Source organism: Hirundo rustica, chromosome 14 (assembly GCF_015227805.2).
Source record: "Hirundo rustica isolate bHirRus1 chromosome 14, bHirRus1.pri.v3, whole genome shotgun sequence".
Taxonomy (NCBI): Eukaryota; Metazoa; Chordata; class Aves; order Passeriformes; family Hirundinidae; genus Hirundo; species Hirundo rustica.
Window position 1 is genome coordinate 789514 of NC_053463.1, and position 14631 is coordinate 804144.

General features: G+C 54.4%; 1 protein-coding gene across 3 annotated transcripts in view; it reads left to right on the forward strand.

Moving 5' to 3' along the window:
• The first annotated feature begins 1566 nt into the window (after positions 1-1566).
• NR3C1 (nuclear receptor subfamily 3 group C member 1) overlaps positions 1567-14631 on the forward strand; it is a 62740-nt gene continuing 49675 nt past the window's right edge. The window contains exons 1-2 of one of the 3 annotated variants that reach the window (XM_040078158.2): positions 1567-1662; positions 3459-4647. In XM_040078158.2, coding sequence (XP_039934092.1) covers positions 3473-4647 — 1175 coding nt within the window. In that variant the 5' untranslated portion in view covers positions 1567-1662; positions 3459-3472. Of the gene's footprint in view, positions 1663-2054; positions 2124-2692; positions 2716-3458; positions 4648-14631 lie in introns of those variants that run through there. The other 2 variants (XM_040078159.2, XM_040078161.2) reach the window with 2 other exon arrangements.

Here is a 14631-nt window from a genome sequence, read left to right on the forward strand (position 1 = left end):
TGAGAGACATTGATTCCTTTATTGACCAGCCAGGACGTCTGCAACAGCCCTGCACTGGTGACAGAGGTTTCACAGTCTGTGAACACTCTGACTTCTGCTCTTCCGGTTCCCTCATATGGGAAGAAGCATTTCCTGAGAACTGTAAATCCATTGCGTCATCCAAAACGCACCACAGGACAGTTTTGAGGGCTGCTTTAAACACATCTTTTAAAAATGGGGAAGAGCTATAATTTTTAGAACCATTTTTCATAACTTGTGGGGAAAAAATCATGTTAATGTAACATTGTGTGCATGTGTTTTGCATTTTAAAAGTAAAATAACAGCTTCCAAAAGTCAATGTGGCCTGAAAAAAAACTTTAAAAAAAAAAAAAGGCATATAATTGTGCTGTAAAATCTCTTCATCTTGTCCACTCCTCTGCCAAGGCAGGGTCACCTGGAGGTGACACCGGAGTGTGTCCAGGTGGGTTTGGGACGTTCCCACAGAAGGAAACTCCAGCCCCTTCCTGGGCAGCAGTTCCAGTGCCTGCCACCCTCCATGGAAGGAAGTTCTTCGTGTTGAGGTGGAACTCGTTGCGTTTGAGTTTATCGCTCCTTGTCCTGTCTCTGGCACCATCCTCTGCCAGCCCTGGGAGATGTTTGTGTGGATTGATGGGATCCCCGCTCCGGACTAACCCAGCCCAGCTCCCACAGCCCCTCCTCCATCAGAAAGATGCTCCAGACCCCTCAACAATATTCGTGGCCTCCGCCGGACCCTCTCCAGTAGCTCCTTGTCCCGCCCGCAGAGCAGAGCCCGGAGCTGGACACGGGCTCCAGCCGTGCCTCGCCGGGGCCGAGTGGGAGCATCTCTGACCTGCCCTGCCCTGTTCGTTCTGCTCTCTACCCTGTCTGCTCTGCCCTGTCCGCCCTGCTCTACCCTGCCCGTTCTGCCCTGCCCAGCTCTGCCCTACCTGCTCTACCCTGCCCGCTCTGCCCAGCCCTGCCCTGCCCTGCCCGTTCTCCTCTACCCTGTCCACCCTGCTCTACCCTGCCCGTTCTGCCCTGCCCGGCCCTGCCGTGCCCGCTGGGGCCCGGGCCCGGCTGCACTTTCCCGGCTCTACCAACAGGTCGCACCGTTCCCCCTCGGCTGGGGCTGGTCCCGGAGCCGGGCGGCGGCGGGGCCGGAGCCGGGCTGGGCACGGCACCGCCGAGCCGAGGCGAGCCGGGGCGCGGAGCAGCTCCGGCCGCGGCCGCCCCTCGCCGAGCCGCCGCCTCCACTCCCTCTCCACGTCGGGGAGGCGGAGGGAGGGAGGGAGAGAGGGAGGGGAAGGGGAGGCGCGGCCGCCGCCGTCCTCCATTTTGTGGCGGGGGCAGAACCGCCGAGCGCGGCGCTGCCCGGCGGAGGGACGGGGCGGGGAGCGCGGGGGGGCGCGAGGTCCGCGGAGGCAATTAGCGCTAATTAACGGAGGGGGCGCCGCGGCGGCGGGCGGGGACGGGCCGGGGTCCGGGCCCCGCGAGAGGAGCGGCGGCGGCGGCCGGAGCGGCGGCAGCGGAGCGGCAGCGGGGGGAGCGGTGCCGCGGCCCCCGAGGGGCGGCTGTTGACCCCTCCCGCCGGCTGCCGCCCCCGCCGCGGGCCGCCATGGCCGTGGGCGGCTGAAGGAGCCCCAGCGCCCTCCCCCGGACGAGGTAAGGGCGGCGGGGGTCCCGCGGGGGCCGCGCTTCCCCCGGGGAACTTGGCGGGGGGGGGGGCGGCGGCGGCGGTGCCCGCAGGAATGCCCGGGGTGGGGGGAGCCGAGCCCAGCCGCCCCCGGAGGAGCCCGGGCTGGGACGGCCAGCGGCGGCGGGGCCGCCCCGGCGGGGCGCGGGGACCCCCGGGCCGGGCCCCCCGTGTCCGTGTCGGTGTCCCGGGGGAGCGGGGGGCGCGGGCGGGGAGCGCGGCCGAGCCCCGCGCGGGGCTGCTGCGGCTCCGGTGGGTGTGCCGGGAGACGGCTCAACAGGTCCCGACACATTTCTCTGAAAACTGTACTTTGCGAAGGCGATTTTATTGCGATCCGGCGGTTTTCGGTGTTTGCAGCGTTTTCCGCCCTTGGGCAGACTCTCGCAGCTGATTTTTGACACGTTTCCTACGCTGGGTGATTCGCTGCCCTGTGGGTTTTTTGGGGTTTTTTTTTGGGGGGGCGTCGGGGGAATTGTCAAATGAAATAACTACCTTCTCCCTCCCCTTTCACGTTAATAAGGAAGAAGGCAGCGCTGGAGGTAGATAGTTGTATTTTTTCCGGTCGCTGTCGGGTGTCCCCCTTAAGCGGCGCAGCAGCTCGGGGCTGCCCCGCTGCCGGGCCGGGCTGGCCGTGCTGCGGCTCCGTGCCCCGGGGCAGCACGGACGGGACCCCCGGAGCCCCGGGGAGGGGCTGCTGGCGCTGAGCCGCTCCCGCCCGGCCCGGGCCACCTTAAGGTTTTACACGTGGGGGCCTTTGGGTCCCTGGCAGCTTTAACTTTGCACACAGAAATAGCGGCGGGGCCGCGGCTGAGAGAGCCGGGCCCTGGCCGTGCCCCTGTGCCCGGCGGCCGGGCGCTGCCCCCGGGCTGCGGCACTGCCGGGGAAGGCCGGACGCCGTGTAGAAGTTTGCCGAAGAATTTACGCCGTTTCTCTAAAATACTTAAGTTCTCCGATGGGGGGAAAAAAAAAAAAAAAAATAGAAAAAAGACACGTAGCAAATACAAACGTCTGAAACTTACGAGGTTTGTTTTCAGTGTCGGGTGTGTTTGGAGAGTAGCCGTGAAGGGGTAGAGTGCTGGAAGCTGATAGAAATCCTGCTTTATTTTTAGCTAGGTTTTATTTATAAACTTGAGACGTATTTAAAGAATTATGCGGGGTTTACTGCGAGATGGGTGGGTTAGATTTTAAGACGGATCCCGTGCAAAGGTGGCAAACGCTGTGTTTTGTGGCGGGGAGGTCGAACCTGGGGAATGCCAAACCACGGAGGTGCCGCCTCTGGGAGCTCCGGACCTGCTCTGCAAGGGGAGAGCTGGCTGGGAAAGGTGCCAATGTCCTTTTCCCCTGCTCAAGGTGTAGTTAAATACCAGGGAAGTTTACCTGGCAAAATCTGTAAACCGGGTCCTTTAACAATTCTTACACTTCCTTAGTGCGGGCACGGGTGACAGAGCTGGAGAGTGCGTGCGGGGATGTCGTGTGCTCGAGTTGTGTGCAGGCAGCCTTACCCCTTCATCCACGTTTAGCAAAGCTTGGAAATGCACAGTTCCTCCTCACTAGACAGAAAACAAAACCCAAACCCCCCTGAAAACAAGCGCAGTGTGTTTGAGAGACGTGGCACGTGTCAGCCCAGAGCGTGGTGTGCCGTGCCTTCGCTCTCAGAGCAGCTGAGCCAGGTTCGCCAGGCGAAGGATTTAGACTTTTTTATTTTAAAGCTGTTATTAATGTGCCATTGCTGTACTGACTTTGACTGCTTCTCATATTTTTATAGTTAATGGTAAAGTAATGGATTCCAAAGAATTGCTTAACCCGTCGGATCAAGATGAAACCAGGAAAAATGCACTCATCAGTACCAAAGGAGGGATCGTGATGGACTTCCATCCACCCTTCAGGGGTGGAGCTACTGTCCAAGCCCCTGTGTCTACATCCCCTCTCCCTTCATCTTCTCAGTCGGATTCCAGTCAGCAACCTGCTTTGGCTGACTTTCCAAAAGGATTAGGAAACAATGTGCCTCAGCCGGACCTTTCCAAGGCAGTGTCGCTCTCGATGGGACTGTACATGGGTGAAACAGACGCAAAAGTGATGGGAAACGACCTCGGATTTTCGCACCAGGGCCAAATCGGCATCTCTTCTGGAGAGACGGACTTCAGGCTCCTGGAGGAAAGTATTGCGAGCTTGAACAAGTCCTCAAGCGTGGCCGAGGACGCGAAGGGAGCCGCGTCTTCTGAGGTGCCGCTCGAGCCGGATTTCCCAGGCATGGCCGGGCGCGGCGTCCCCGCGGAGTCGGGAGCTGCGCTCCAGAGCCAGGTGGGCTCGAATGGTGGCAACCTGAAGCTGTTCTCTGAAGACCAAAGCACCCTGGATATCCTCCAGGACTTGGAATTGCCGCCGGTGTCGCCGGGCAAGGAGCCCAACGGGAGCCCGTGGCGGCTGGACCCGTTGCTGGATGAGGGTGGCTTGCTCTCCCCCATATCCGCGGACGACGCCTTTCTCCTGGAAGGAAGTCTCGGCGAGGACTGCAAGCCTCCTCTTTTATCTGACACTAAACCTAAAATTAATGACCGTGGTGACCTTTTACCCAGTTCCAAAATGTCAATGCCTCAAGTGAAAACAGAAAAGGAAGACTTCATTGAACTGTGTACTCCCGGCATCAAGCAGGAAAACATGGGCTCGCTCTACTGCCAGGCCAACTTCTCGGGGTCGAACCTGCTGGGTACGAAAGTCTCGGCCATCTCCATCCACGGAGTCAGCACCTCTGGGGGACAGATGTACCACTATGATTTAAATACTGCGTCTCTCTCTCAGCAGCAGGATCAGAAACCAATTTTTAATATCATTCCATCTCTTCCTGCCGGGTCAGAAAATTGGAGTAGGTGCCAGGGATCGGGGGACGAGGCATTGGCTCCGCTGGGAACGCTCAACCTCTCTGGCAGACCTGCTTTCTCTAATGGCTATTCAAGGTAATTAGTTTTTGTTGCTCTTGATTAAAACGCTACAAGTGTGTTTAGCACAACTCCATGCATGCTGGTTTGTTTGCTTGGGCTTTTTTTTCTTTTTTTTTTCTCCTTTTCCATTTGTTGTGTGTGGCTGAACAGGCATCACTGGGGAGTGTTTACCCCACAGTACAACAATAGCTTTAAGCAGCTACTCAATTATTGGAATTAAAGGGAAGAAAAGTGGAGGAGAGCTGGCATGCTCTGAAAAGTAAATAAATAAAAGTAAAACTTCCAAGGTACAGCCTAGAGGGAAAATTGAGCATGTGGTAGCAGGATCCATACACAGGCAGTATGGAAGGAAGTATTTAAGTGTATACAAAAGCTCCTTCGTTCCCAGGGGTTAGAGGATCAATCACTGTGGGCTTTCTTTCCCTTCATAGCATTACTTAAATGTTATGCACCAAAATAACTTGGTTGCTGGGTAAATTTCTAGAATCACATTGAAGCTGAACTCGAGTTTTCGCTGCGCTCGGTATCGCATTTACCTTACATGGACAAGAAGATTCCGAGTGGGAAATACTCAGCGGCTCGTTCAATAACTGCCTTTAAAAGAGATAAGAATATTTGCAGTCAGACTTCAACACACCTGGAATTTAACTCCTGAGTAGGACGGCGGGAGGGCTGCTGGGAGTGGGGCGTGGGGAGCTGGCTCCTACCTGTGGCCAGTGCCTTGGTGGTTGTGTTGCCTCGAGTATTGCAGAGGTGCAGCTGTTGCAGGGGAGCGCTGCAGGAGGAGGAGCGTGGCCGGGGCAGCTCTGGGGTGGCTGTGCCCCACAGGAGGGGTTCCCGTTCCAGGGGAGCTCCCCGTTGTGTCCCCCAGAGCTGCTCCGTGTTGAACAGCTCCTTGCACGGGCAGCGTGTGGCCTCCCCAGAGGAGGGGGATTTTGTGGAGTCAGTTAGAAAATGGCCCTGCGAGTGCCTCTACAGAAACCCAGGATTTGTAGGCTTTTGGTGAAGGATCTGGTCTAACGTTCTGGGTTTTATTGCTCTGCTGACACTTGGATCCCCAGGGTGTTCCCTCCAGTCCCGGGGCTCTCCCTGCGTGGTATTTGCTCCATTTTCCCATGGTTGGAATGAAGTGTGTGAGGATTTCTTCTTTGTTTCAGGAAGACAACTTTTAGCTTGCTTTCGTTCTCAGTTTTATTCATAGATTTTGATTCCCCTTGTAAATGTTTTTGTTTATTTTCTTTGAAGTGTTTAAAGCAATTTGTAATGTAAAGGATCCAGAAAAGAAAATCAAAGTCTGTGGCTGGATTCCACCTTGATATGTGAATATTGAGCGTTTATTACCATTTATTTCGACAGAGTAGAAATGCTTTGTGCTAATCTGTTGCATAATTAGTTTAATTCCATGTTGCATTCAGTTTGTTTCATGGGGACTTTTTGCGGGGAGTTTATTTCCTCTCCTCTCACTGTATCTTTAATGATAATCATAAACTCTGTGTCAAAGCAAGAATCATTTCTGCATCGGGGAGGGGAGGATTTCAGGGACAGTTTAAATAAGCAGATTCCCCCGAGATAATGGAAATGCCGCTTCTGAGGATAATTCCGAGGGGGTGCAGCTGGGCTGCGGTGTGCAGAGCCGCTCAGGCAGAGCCGTGCAGCGCTCAGGGTGCAGGCAGAGCCGTGCAGGCAGAGCCGTGCAGGCAGAGCCGTGCAGCACTCGGGGCGCAGGCAGAGCCATTGCAGCGCTCGGGGTGCAGGCAGAGCTGTGCAGGCAGAGCCGTGCAGCACTCGGGGCGCAGGCAGAGCTATTGCAGCGCTCAGGGTGCAGGCAGAGCTGTTCAGGCAGAGCCGTGCAGCGCTCAGGGTGCAGGCAGAGCCATGCAGCACTCGGGGCGCAGGCAGAGCCATGCAGGCAGAGCCGTGCAGCGCTCGGGGCGCAGGCAGAGCCATTGCAGCGCTCGGGGCGCAGGCAGAGCCGTGCAGCACTCGGGGCGCAGGCAGAGCCGTGCAGCACTCGGGGCGCAGGCAGAGCCATTGCAGCGCTCGGGGTGCAGGCAGAGCTGTGCAGGCAGAGCCGTGCAGCACTCGGGGCGCAGGCAGAGCCGTGCAGGCAGAGCCGTGCAGCACTCGGGGTACAGGCAGAGCCATTGCAGCACTTGGGGCGCAGGCAGAGCCATTGCAGCGCTCGGGGTGCAGGCAGAGCTGTGCAGGCAGAGCCATGCAGCACTCGGGGCGCAGGCAGAGCCATTGCAGCGCTCAGGGTGCAGGCAGAGCCGTGCAGCGCTCAGGGTGCAGGCAGAGCCATGCAGGCAGAGCCGTGCAGCACTCGGGGCGCAGGCAGAGCCGTGCAGCACTCGGGGCGCAGGCAGAGCCGTGCAGCACTTGGGGCGCAGGCAGAGCCATTGCAGCGCTCGGGGTGCAGGCAGAGCCATTGCAGCACTCGGGGTGCAGGCAGAGCCGTGCAGTGCTCAGGGTGCAGGCAGAGCTGTTCAGGCAGAGCCGTGCAGCACTTGGGGTGCAGGCAGAGCCATGCAGGCAGAGCCATGCAGGCAGAGCCGTGCAGCACTCGGGGCGCAGGCAGAGCCGTGCAGCACTCGGGGTGCAGGCAGAGCCGTGCAGCACTCGGGGTGCAGGCAGAGCCATGCAGCACTCGGGGTGCAGGCAGAGCCATGCAGCACTCGGGGTGCAGGCAGAGCCATGCAGCACTCGGGGTACAGGCAGAGCCATGCAGCACTCGGGGCGCAGGCAGAGCCATGCAGGCAGAGCCGTGCAGCACTCAGGGTGCAGGCAGAGCCGTGCAGGCAGAGCCATGCAGCGCTCGGGGTGCAGGCAGAGCCGTGCAGCACTCGGGGTGCAGGCAGGGCCGTGCAGCACTCGGGGTGCAGGCAGAGCCATGCAGGCAGAGCCATGCAGGCAGAGCCGTGCAGCGCTCGGGGTGCAGGCAGAGCCATGCAGCACTCAGGGTGCAGGCAGAGCCGTGCAGGCAGAGCCGTGCAGCACTTGGGGTGCAGGCAGGGCCGTGCAGCACTCGGGGCGCAGGCAGAGCCATGCAGGCAGAGCCGTGCAGCGCTCGGGGTGCATAACGCAGAGATGTGTGCCCGGCTCCGCGGAGCTCAGACCCCGCCGCTGTGTCCTGCCCGGCATCCCGGAGGGACGGGGAGCTCCGTGGGGCTGGGAGCGTGGCAGAGCGGGGGGAGATGTTCTGGCGCTGTGTGAAGCGGTTTGGGACGGGGCTGGCAGTGCCCGGAGCATCCTGGAGCATCCCGGCACCAGCTGCCTGCTCCAGTGCCCGGGGTTATCCACGCTGGGGCTCCAGCACTGACGGTCTTGCTTCCTGCAAGGTCATCTTATAGTTTATTGCTTCCTTTTTGCTGTAGGACAATGGATTTTTTTTTTTTTTTTTTCTTCGTGGAATATGTAAAGAATTTCAAGGTGGCTCCTAGTTGAGCTTTGCGTAAAAATGCGTTATTCACAGCTTTGTGGTAGCTGTTCTTACTTCCCAGGGATTTTTATATACTTCAACTGCAAAGTCCAGTTCTAAAAACAGCATTGTTTGGGTTTGCTTCATTATTTTTATTCTATAACATTCAGGCAATTCCATCTTCCTTTTACAGTGTTTGAGGTATTAATCAACCCTGGGTTTGAAGCAGGAATTTTCTTTCTTCTTGAGCCTTGCCAGAAATATTTGGTCTAAACTGGGTTAGTTTAAGGTGATGTATTGTGGATTTGTTTGTTTTTCTTGCAGAAGACTTAACAAAATTGGCATTTGTTTTAGAAACAAAGGAAGGACTCTCTTGCCAGTTTCCCGTGGTCTGTTTTTTTTTAGGTACTAAATGTGAGAGGTGGAGGCTGGGATTTTGAGAAGCTTCAGGTTCCAGGAGGAAATACTTCTTGATGTTTGTAGAATTATTTGTCTACTAATAACATATTAATTGTAGACTGAACGTAGGGGAAGAAAAGCTGCAGCTCAGCCGTGGTGTTGAGGTTGTATTTAAATCTGCCTGTTTAATGGGAAACCTGGAATGTCCCTTTCTATCCACTCAGGCTGGAATTGATGTCGTGCCATTTCTGAGTGGTTTTGCTCCTCCGGGTAGCCCAGCATGCTGGCTTTAATGAGACAAGTGATAATCGGCCCCAAGAAAACCAGTCAGTTACAGTGAGCTGCAGGGAGGGATCCAGAATTTAACAAGCAGAATGCAAACTTCAGGAATTTGATTAATGGGAAGGAATTGGCAATAATCGATAAGCTGTTGTTGGTGGAAGAGCCAGCTGGTGCTTGTGCTGAGCTGCTGAAACGCTGAGCTGCAGCTCCTCAAACTCCAGATCCTGAGCGGCAGGAGGCTTTGTCTGGGATGGCTCCGGGGTCTCTCCTCCCAGCAGGTGCAGTGAATGAAGAAGGTGGACAGAATAAAAGGGAGTAGAAGTAGGCTAGCAGACAGTTTACCTTAGATTGTCCTTAATGGCAGTGAGACAGCAGCTGGAAGAGGAGCAAATCGCGCTGCAGTGCTTCGCTGAGGAGTTGGAGGGTTTGCTGGCGTCCGTCTCCAATGGGATGTTCCTGTGATTTATTACACAAATCCCGGGAAAACCGTTCCATTTCAAGGAAATGGTTTTAGCAACACACACTCGTGGGGCTCTTGCATGGTATATACATTAAATCCTTCGCTCAGCTCCTGTTGCTCTGACTTCCTGGAGATGTGGCTTGTTGTGGGGGGAGCGAAGGATGCCGAGAAGCAGCCCAGCAATGCAGGGTTTGCTCCTACAGCCAGAATTCACAGAATCCGGGCCCCACTGGCACTGTTAGGGCTTCTCTTATTACAATTGAAATCATTCCTAGTACTTAAGCTTGTGGGGGATAAGGATCATTAAGGAAGTTTAAGAAAGGGCAAGAGCTGAGAGAAGCCATTAAAGAGGAGGAGAGTCTGGAAGGAGGAAAAGTTTCGATGCTCGGTCGCAATCCAAAGCCTTGCTCCCAAACGTTCCCCTTCTACCCTTAACTCTTTAACTGGGATTCTTCTTCGGCTCAGGTGCTGTGTGAGAAGGAAGGGGAAAAAAAGAAAAGGGATTGTTTGCCAGCAGTGGTAAAGGTCAGTTGTCCGTTTGTCTTCCCGCTTTGTTTCCCTCGGCTGCTGGCCAAGGCCGGTGGCTTGGCAGGGCTGGAGGCAGTGCTTTAAGTGCTGCCTGACTCAGCAGTGTGTAATGTATGGGACATCCGGAATCGGGGCTTTTTTAATAATTCTATTTTGATATAAAACCCAGGCGTGGTATTTGGAGTGCTCAGGGTTCCAGTAGTCTGTGTTGTGATTTGTCAGCTTAATGTAATACTGTACTTGGGGGTTTGACTCTCGAAGTACATGGCAAGAAAATCCAGTTGTTTTGGCAGAAAGGGATGAATCAGGAATGTCCTGCAGAATGTGCTCTAAGGCGCTGTGAAAAGGTAACTAGATAATTGAGAGGTCATGTAAAATGTAATCCACTGTTCCCAGTTTTGGCTGATCCTTCCATCGAGCTCATAGCCAAGGAGGTTGTTGTAAGTCCAGTCCAAATGGTTAACTTCTGCAAATTTATTTCTCCCTATAACGATCTCTATTTTAAACTTAATTCTGGCTTATGAAACAAGCTTATTTTTGTTGTCCATACAATTTTTTAAACATTTATCTCCATGGTTAAACCCCTTGTACTCTCCTGCTGCCAGTGAAGGCAAAGCTGTGGAATAACTCCTTAAGGAATGAGTCCTACTCACGAATCTCTTCTCAGAAACGTGAAATACAGGTATTATCCAACTCCTACATTGTATATTTACCATGCTAAAGATTACTTCTACAATGAGAGCAATTTATCTTGGGGGAAGCAAATTTCCCTTCTTCCTTTGATTTTTGCTGCTCATTCTGGAAATGAACAAGTGGTGCATATCCTGTGTGTGTAACTGCAAACTGGAATTATTTTTGCACTTTAAAAGGTTCCCAAGTCCTCCTGGATCCGGTTTTATAGCCACTGCTGAGTGTGGTGGTAGCTTTGTTCCTCCCAAAGGCATTGCTTTGGGGTAGCATTCATTTTTGGGGTAGTTGAAGCCTGCCTGAGGTGCTGCTGTAACGTCACATGTGCATCCTGTGAATGGTGCCCATGGCATCAGTCTTGAGGAAAACAACATCCCAATAAACTCCTGTTTGCAGTCCAAGTTACGAGCAAGGGGAGAAGCTTTGTCGAGCCGTGATTACGATTACCTTGGGTTTGTGCTGTTGAAATAACTGCGAGTGTCACCTCTGGTGTAGAGAAGTGAGCTTGGAAATGCCTTTGTGAAGTGATCAGCTTGGAACTCGGGATCACAGAACAAGTGTGTGTGCAACAAGGCGGTTTCTGGGAAGAACACTCAGATGTGCTGAGTGCTGTGCACCAGACCCCGCAGTTTGGGTTAAGCTCTCTTTCGTTTCCCAGCCTTTGTCTCCCAGAGTCTCAAGTATACACAGATTTTAATCTTATTTACTGAAGAATTAATGTGTGGCACTGTTGCATGTACAGATTATTGTTCTCAACTCAGGGATTTTCTGGCTGATTCACTGCAGTATGAGATCCATTGATAACCATTTGTAAGAGCCACCGTAGTGTGAGATCCATTGATGTCCTTTTATAACACAGCCTTTGCTTAAATAGCCAGGGCCCTCGCAGGCCAGGAGTTAATCCTGCTCTCAGTGCCGGGTTCTGGAAATACTGGTCAGATGCTGTCTGTGGATGGCCTCATCCCCCTGGGACAGGAGTGAACCAGTACAGCTGGAATAGATGACACACGCAAAAAAAGAATAATTTCATCTCATTGTCTTGGCTCTGACTCCAGAGCAGCTCTTTTGGGCTATCTGTGGGAAAAAAGCAAACACAGAATGGACGGTTTCTCTGCCCATACGTGAGGGTGTGAGCAGTTGTGGCTGTGGCGTTGCTGGTCACCTTCAGGAGCGAGCTCCATGCCTGGGTTGGAGCACTTGGTGGCACAGACTTGAGGGGCAGCTGTGAGACTCTGGCCGTGCAGCTCTTGCTGGGGACCCAGCAGGTGTGGGCTGTCCCCGTGTATAACCAGTAACTGTGTCCCCAAAAGCGCAGGGTTGGGCTGGGAGGGCAGTTCAGCGCAATTACTGTGTCCCTCCCGGGGGTTTTCCTGCTTACCTCACCTTCACTCCAAAGAGGGTGTTGTGCCTGTGCCTCCCACGTCCTGGCCTGACTCAGCTCCCACAGACCTCTGCCGTGACGTTTCCTGCTGGGATTCCATCCCTGGATGAAGCCGTGTCTCCCTGTGCTCAGGCCATGCCTGTGTTGCTTGAAATAGAGCTATAAAACACCGTGACAAAGGCTTTTCCTCCCTCCCCCGTGGCCTGTCCTGCCGGCTGTGTCACCTCCGTGTCCCAGAGGTGTCTGGCAGGAGCAGGAGGAGCAGCTGCAGCTCCCGTGGCTCAGGGAGCCAAGCCTGGAGCTGGGTTTTGGATTGCAGGGGCTGGAGGTGAAGTCAGGTTTTCTCACCGCTCGTGTGCGAGAGGCGAGTCCGGGCTCCGGGACGCGCTGTTACTTACCCAGGATATCATGTAGAGTTCTATAATCCTGGTGCCTTAAATCAATAATCACCACAATTGTGTGGATTTCTGGAGGAAATTGTGCTCTTCAGAAGTCATCTTGACATGGTGTGTGGAGAATGTGTCTGTACCAGCCCACTGCCTTTTAAACCCAGCCAGAGCCAAGGGGTCACCATCAAATCTCTGGATTCCAGCTCCACCTGTGGAGCTCCCAGTCCGTGCTAAACCTTCCTAGAAAATTACAATCCTGATGCATTTTGGAAATGAATATCCCACAGACTGCTGATGCTTTGCTCTGGGGATGCAGCATCATACACAACTTCCTCTTTTTTGATCAAATATCTCGGGTTTTGTGAGATTGCAAAGGCAAAAGTACTGTTGGGGAATTCTAAAATAATGATCATGTCTTTCTTGAATTCAGTTCACTGCTACTGTAACTTAGTAAAGAAAACGAGTTTCATATTGGATTTTACAGTAATACATTCTTCATACTATTTGTAATATGTTTGTACAGTCACTGGTGTCAGAAAACAGCTGGAGATAATCAAATTTCTGCACCACGGTCGCACAAGATTTAATATGAAACTTGTGAGCAGCAGGGCGCCATTTACTCTTGTGTTGCTTTATTCAGATACTTCTTATTTCTCGTTGCTTTTATTTGTGTAGCTGAGTTTAAACTTAGCAAGTATTGCTCAAGATGGGAGTTTTTATAAAGAAATGAGGGCACAAATGTGTAGTTTGCCTCAAAATACCACCTGGGAAGCTCAGAAATGGGCTGTAGAGTCAAGGAAGAGCAAACCGTGAAGTACCAGTGAAGTCTGTCATCTATTCAAGAAGCAGATAATGGAAGTGATTTCACAGCTTCCTGGCTTGGTTTTCATTTTTCCAAGAAACCTGGGAACAATCCTGTCACTGTCCTTACCCAGAATATCCCTTATGGTACACTTCTGGGTGCAGCAGGGACTCCAGTCTTTTCTTATCAGAACCTTTGCAGGCAGGGGTGATTTGGGGGGGTTTGGTGTGTGTTCCTATCCCTGAATGTTTGAATCCCTGTTCCTGCTGGCAGTTTTTATGGAGAAGAGGGGCTGGAAGGTGGGTGCCCTCTTTGCTCACAAGTGGGCAGTGTCTTGGCTGAGTCTCACCGGTGAGAGGGGTGTGAAAACAGGATAAGGGGTGAGAAATTCTGGGAAATATTTAGAAAATGAGGTTTTGGATGAGACTCCTCCAGCCATACACAGCTCCTTTCCAGCTGTGTAAATTGGGTATGACGGGGGAGGGCTTCCATGGGTCTCTTCCTTACCAGCTGGACATTGGGGAGGGCATGGCTGCTTGTGGTTTGTGTGCACCTGGCCTTGCTTTGGGCTTCAGCCCCTTGGCACCTCTCCAAAGCCTGCCTGGTGTCTCCTTGCCTTCCGCTGCCCTCACAGCCTGCCTGGAGAGCACCACTCTGAGGTTTGGGGGTTCTCAGGAGTTTTTATTTCCAAGCTCCAGCAGATCCACTCCACCCTGAGCCAGGAGTCTGGAATCCGTGACAGAAGAGAGCAGCAGATGTGGTTTATTTCTGCCATCGCGCCTTGGAGAACCTGCTCCAAGGTGTGGTGGTGTGCAGGGATGTAGTAACAGGGTCTGGGAGGGCTTGGCATGGCTGGGACCTGTGCCGAGGCCATGCTGCCAGGGCCATGCTGCCAGGGCATGTCCAGCACTGCGGTGCCACCGGGCTGGTGTGGGGCATGGCCGGGAGAGCAGGGGTCTCTCGGGGTGCTGGGGGGCACCGTGGGCTGCAGGAGTCTCTCAGGGTGCAGGGTGGGCACTGGGGCTGCAGGAGTCTCTCAGGGTGCAGGGTGGGCACCGGGGCTGCAGGAGGCTCTCAGGGTGCAAAGTGAGCACTGGGGGTGCAGGATGGGCACTGGGGGCTGCAGGAGTGTCTCAGGGTGCAGGATGGGCACTGGGGGCTGCAGGAGTGTCTCAGGGTGCAGGATGGGCACTGGGGGCTGCAGGAGTGTCTCAGGGTGCAGGTGGGCACTGGGGGTGCAGGTGCCTCTCGGGGTGCAGGGTGGGCACTGGGGTGTAGGAGGCTCTCGGGGTGCAGGATGGGCACTGGGGGCTGCAGGAGCCTCTCGGGGTGCAGGGTGTGCACTGGGGGGTGCAGGATGGGCACTGGGGTGTGCAGGTGGGCCCCAGGAGCTGCAGCTGCAGGGCTCGGGCAGGCTGTGCTGAGCCGCTGCCGCGCTGTGTTTGTCGCTCAGCCCGACACCTCGGAGAGGAGGGCGATGTTCCTTCCTTCCCATGGATGCGCTGCCAGGAAAGGGCTGGGGCGTCTCCCCCATCACGTGAAAAGGAGGGGGGGTGAGAATAAAGCTGTAATGTGTTAAACTCTACATTTGGTTTATGGTTTCAGTAGCTTTTCATTTGGTCAGATGCTGTAAATTCAGAAGGATGTATTTTA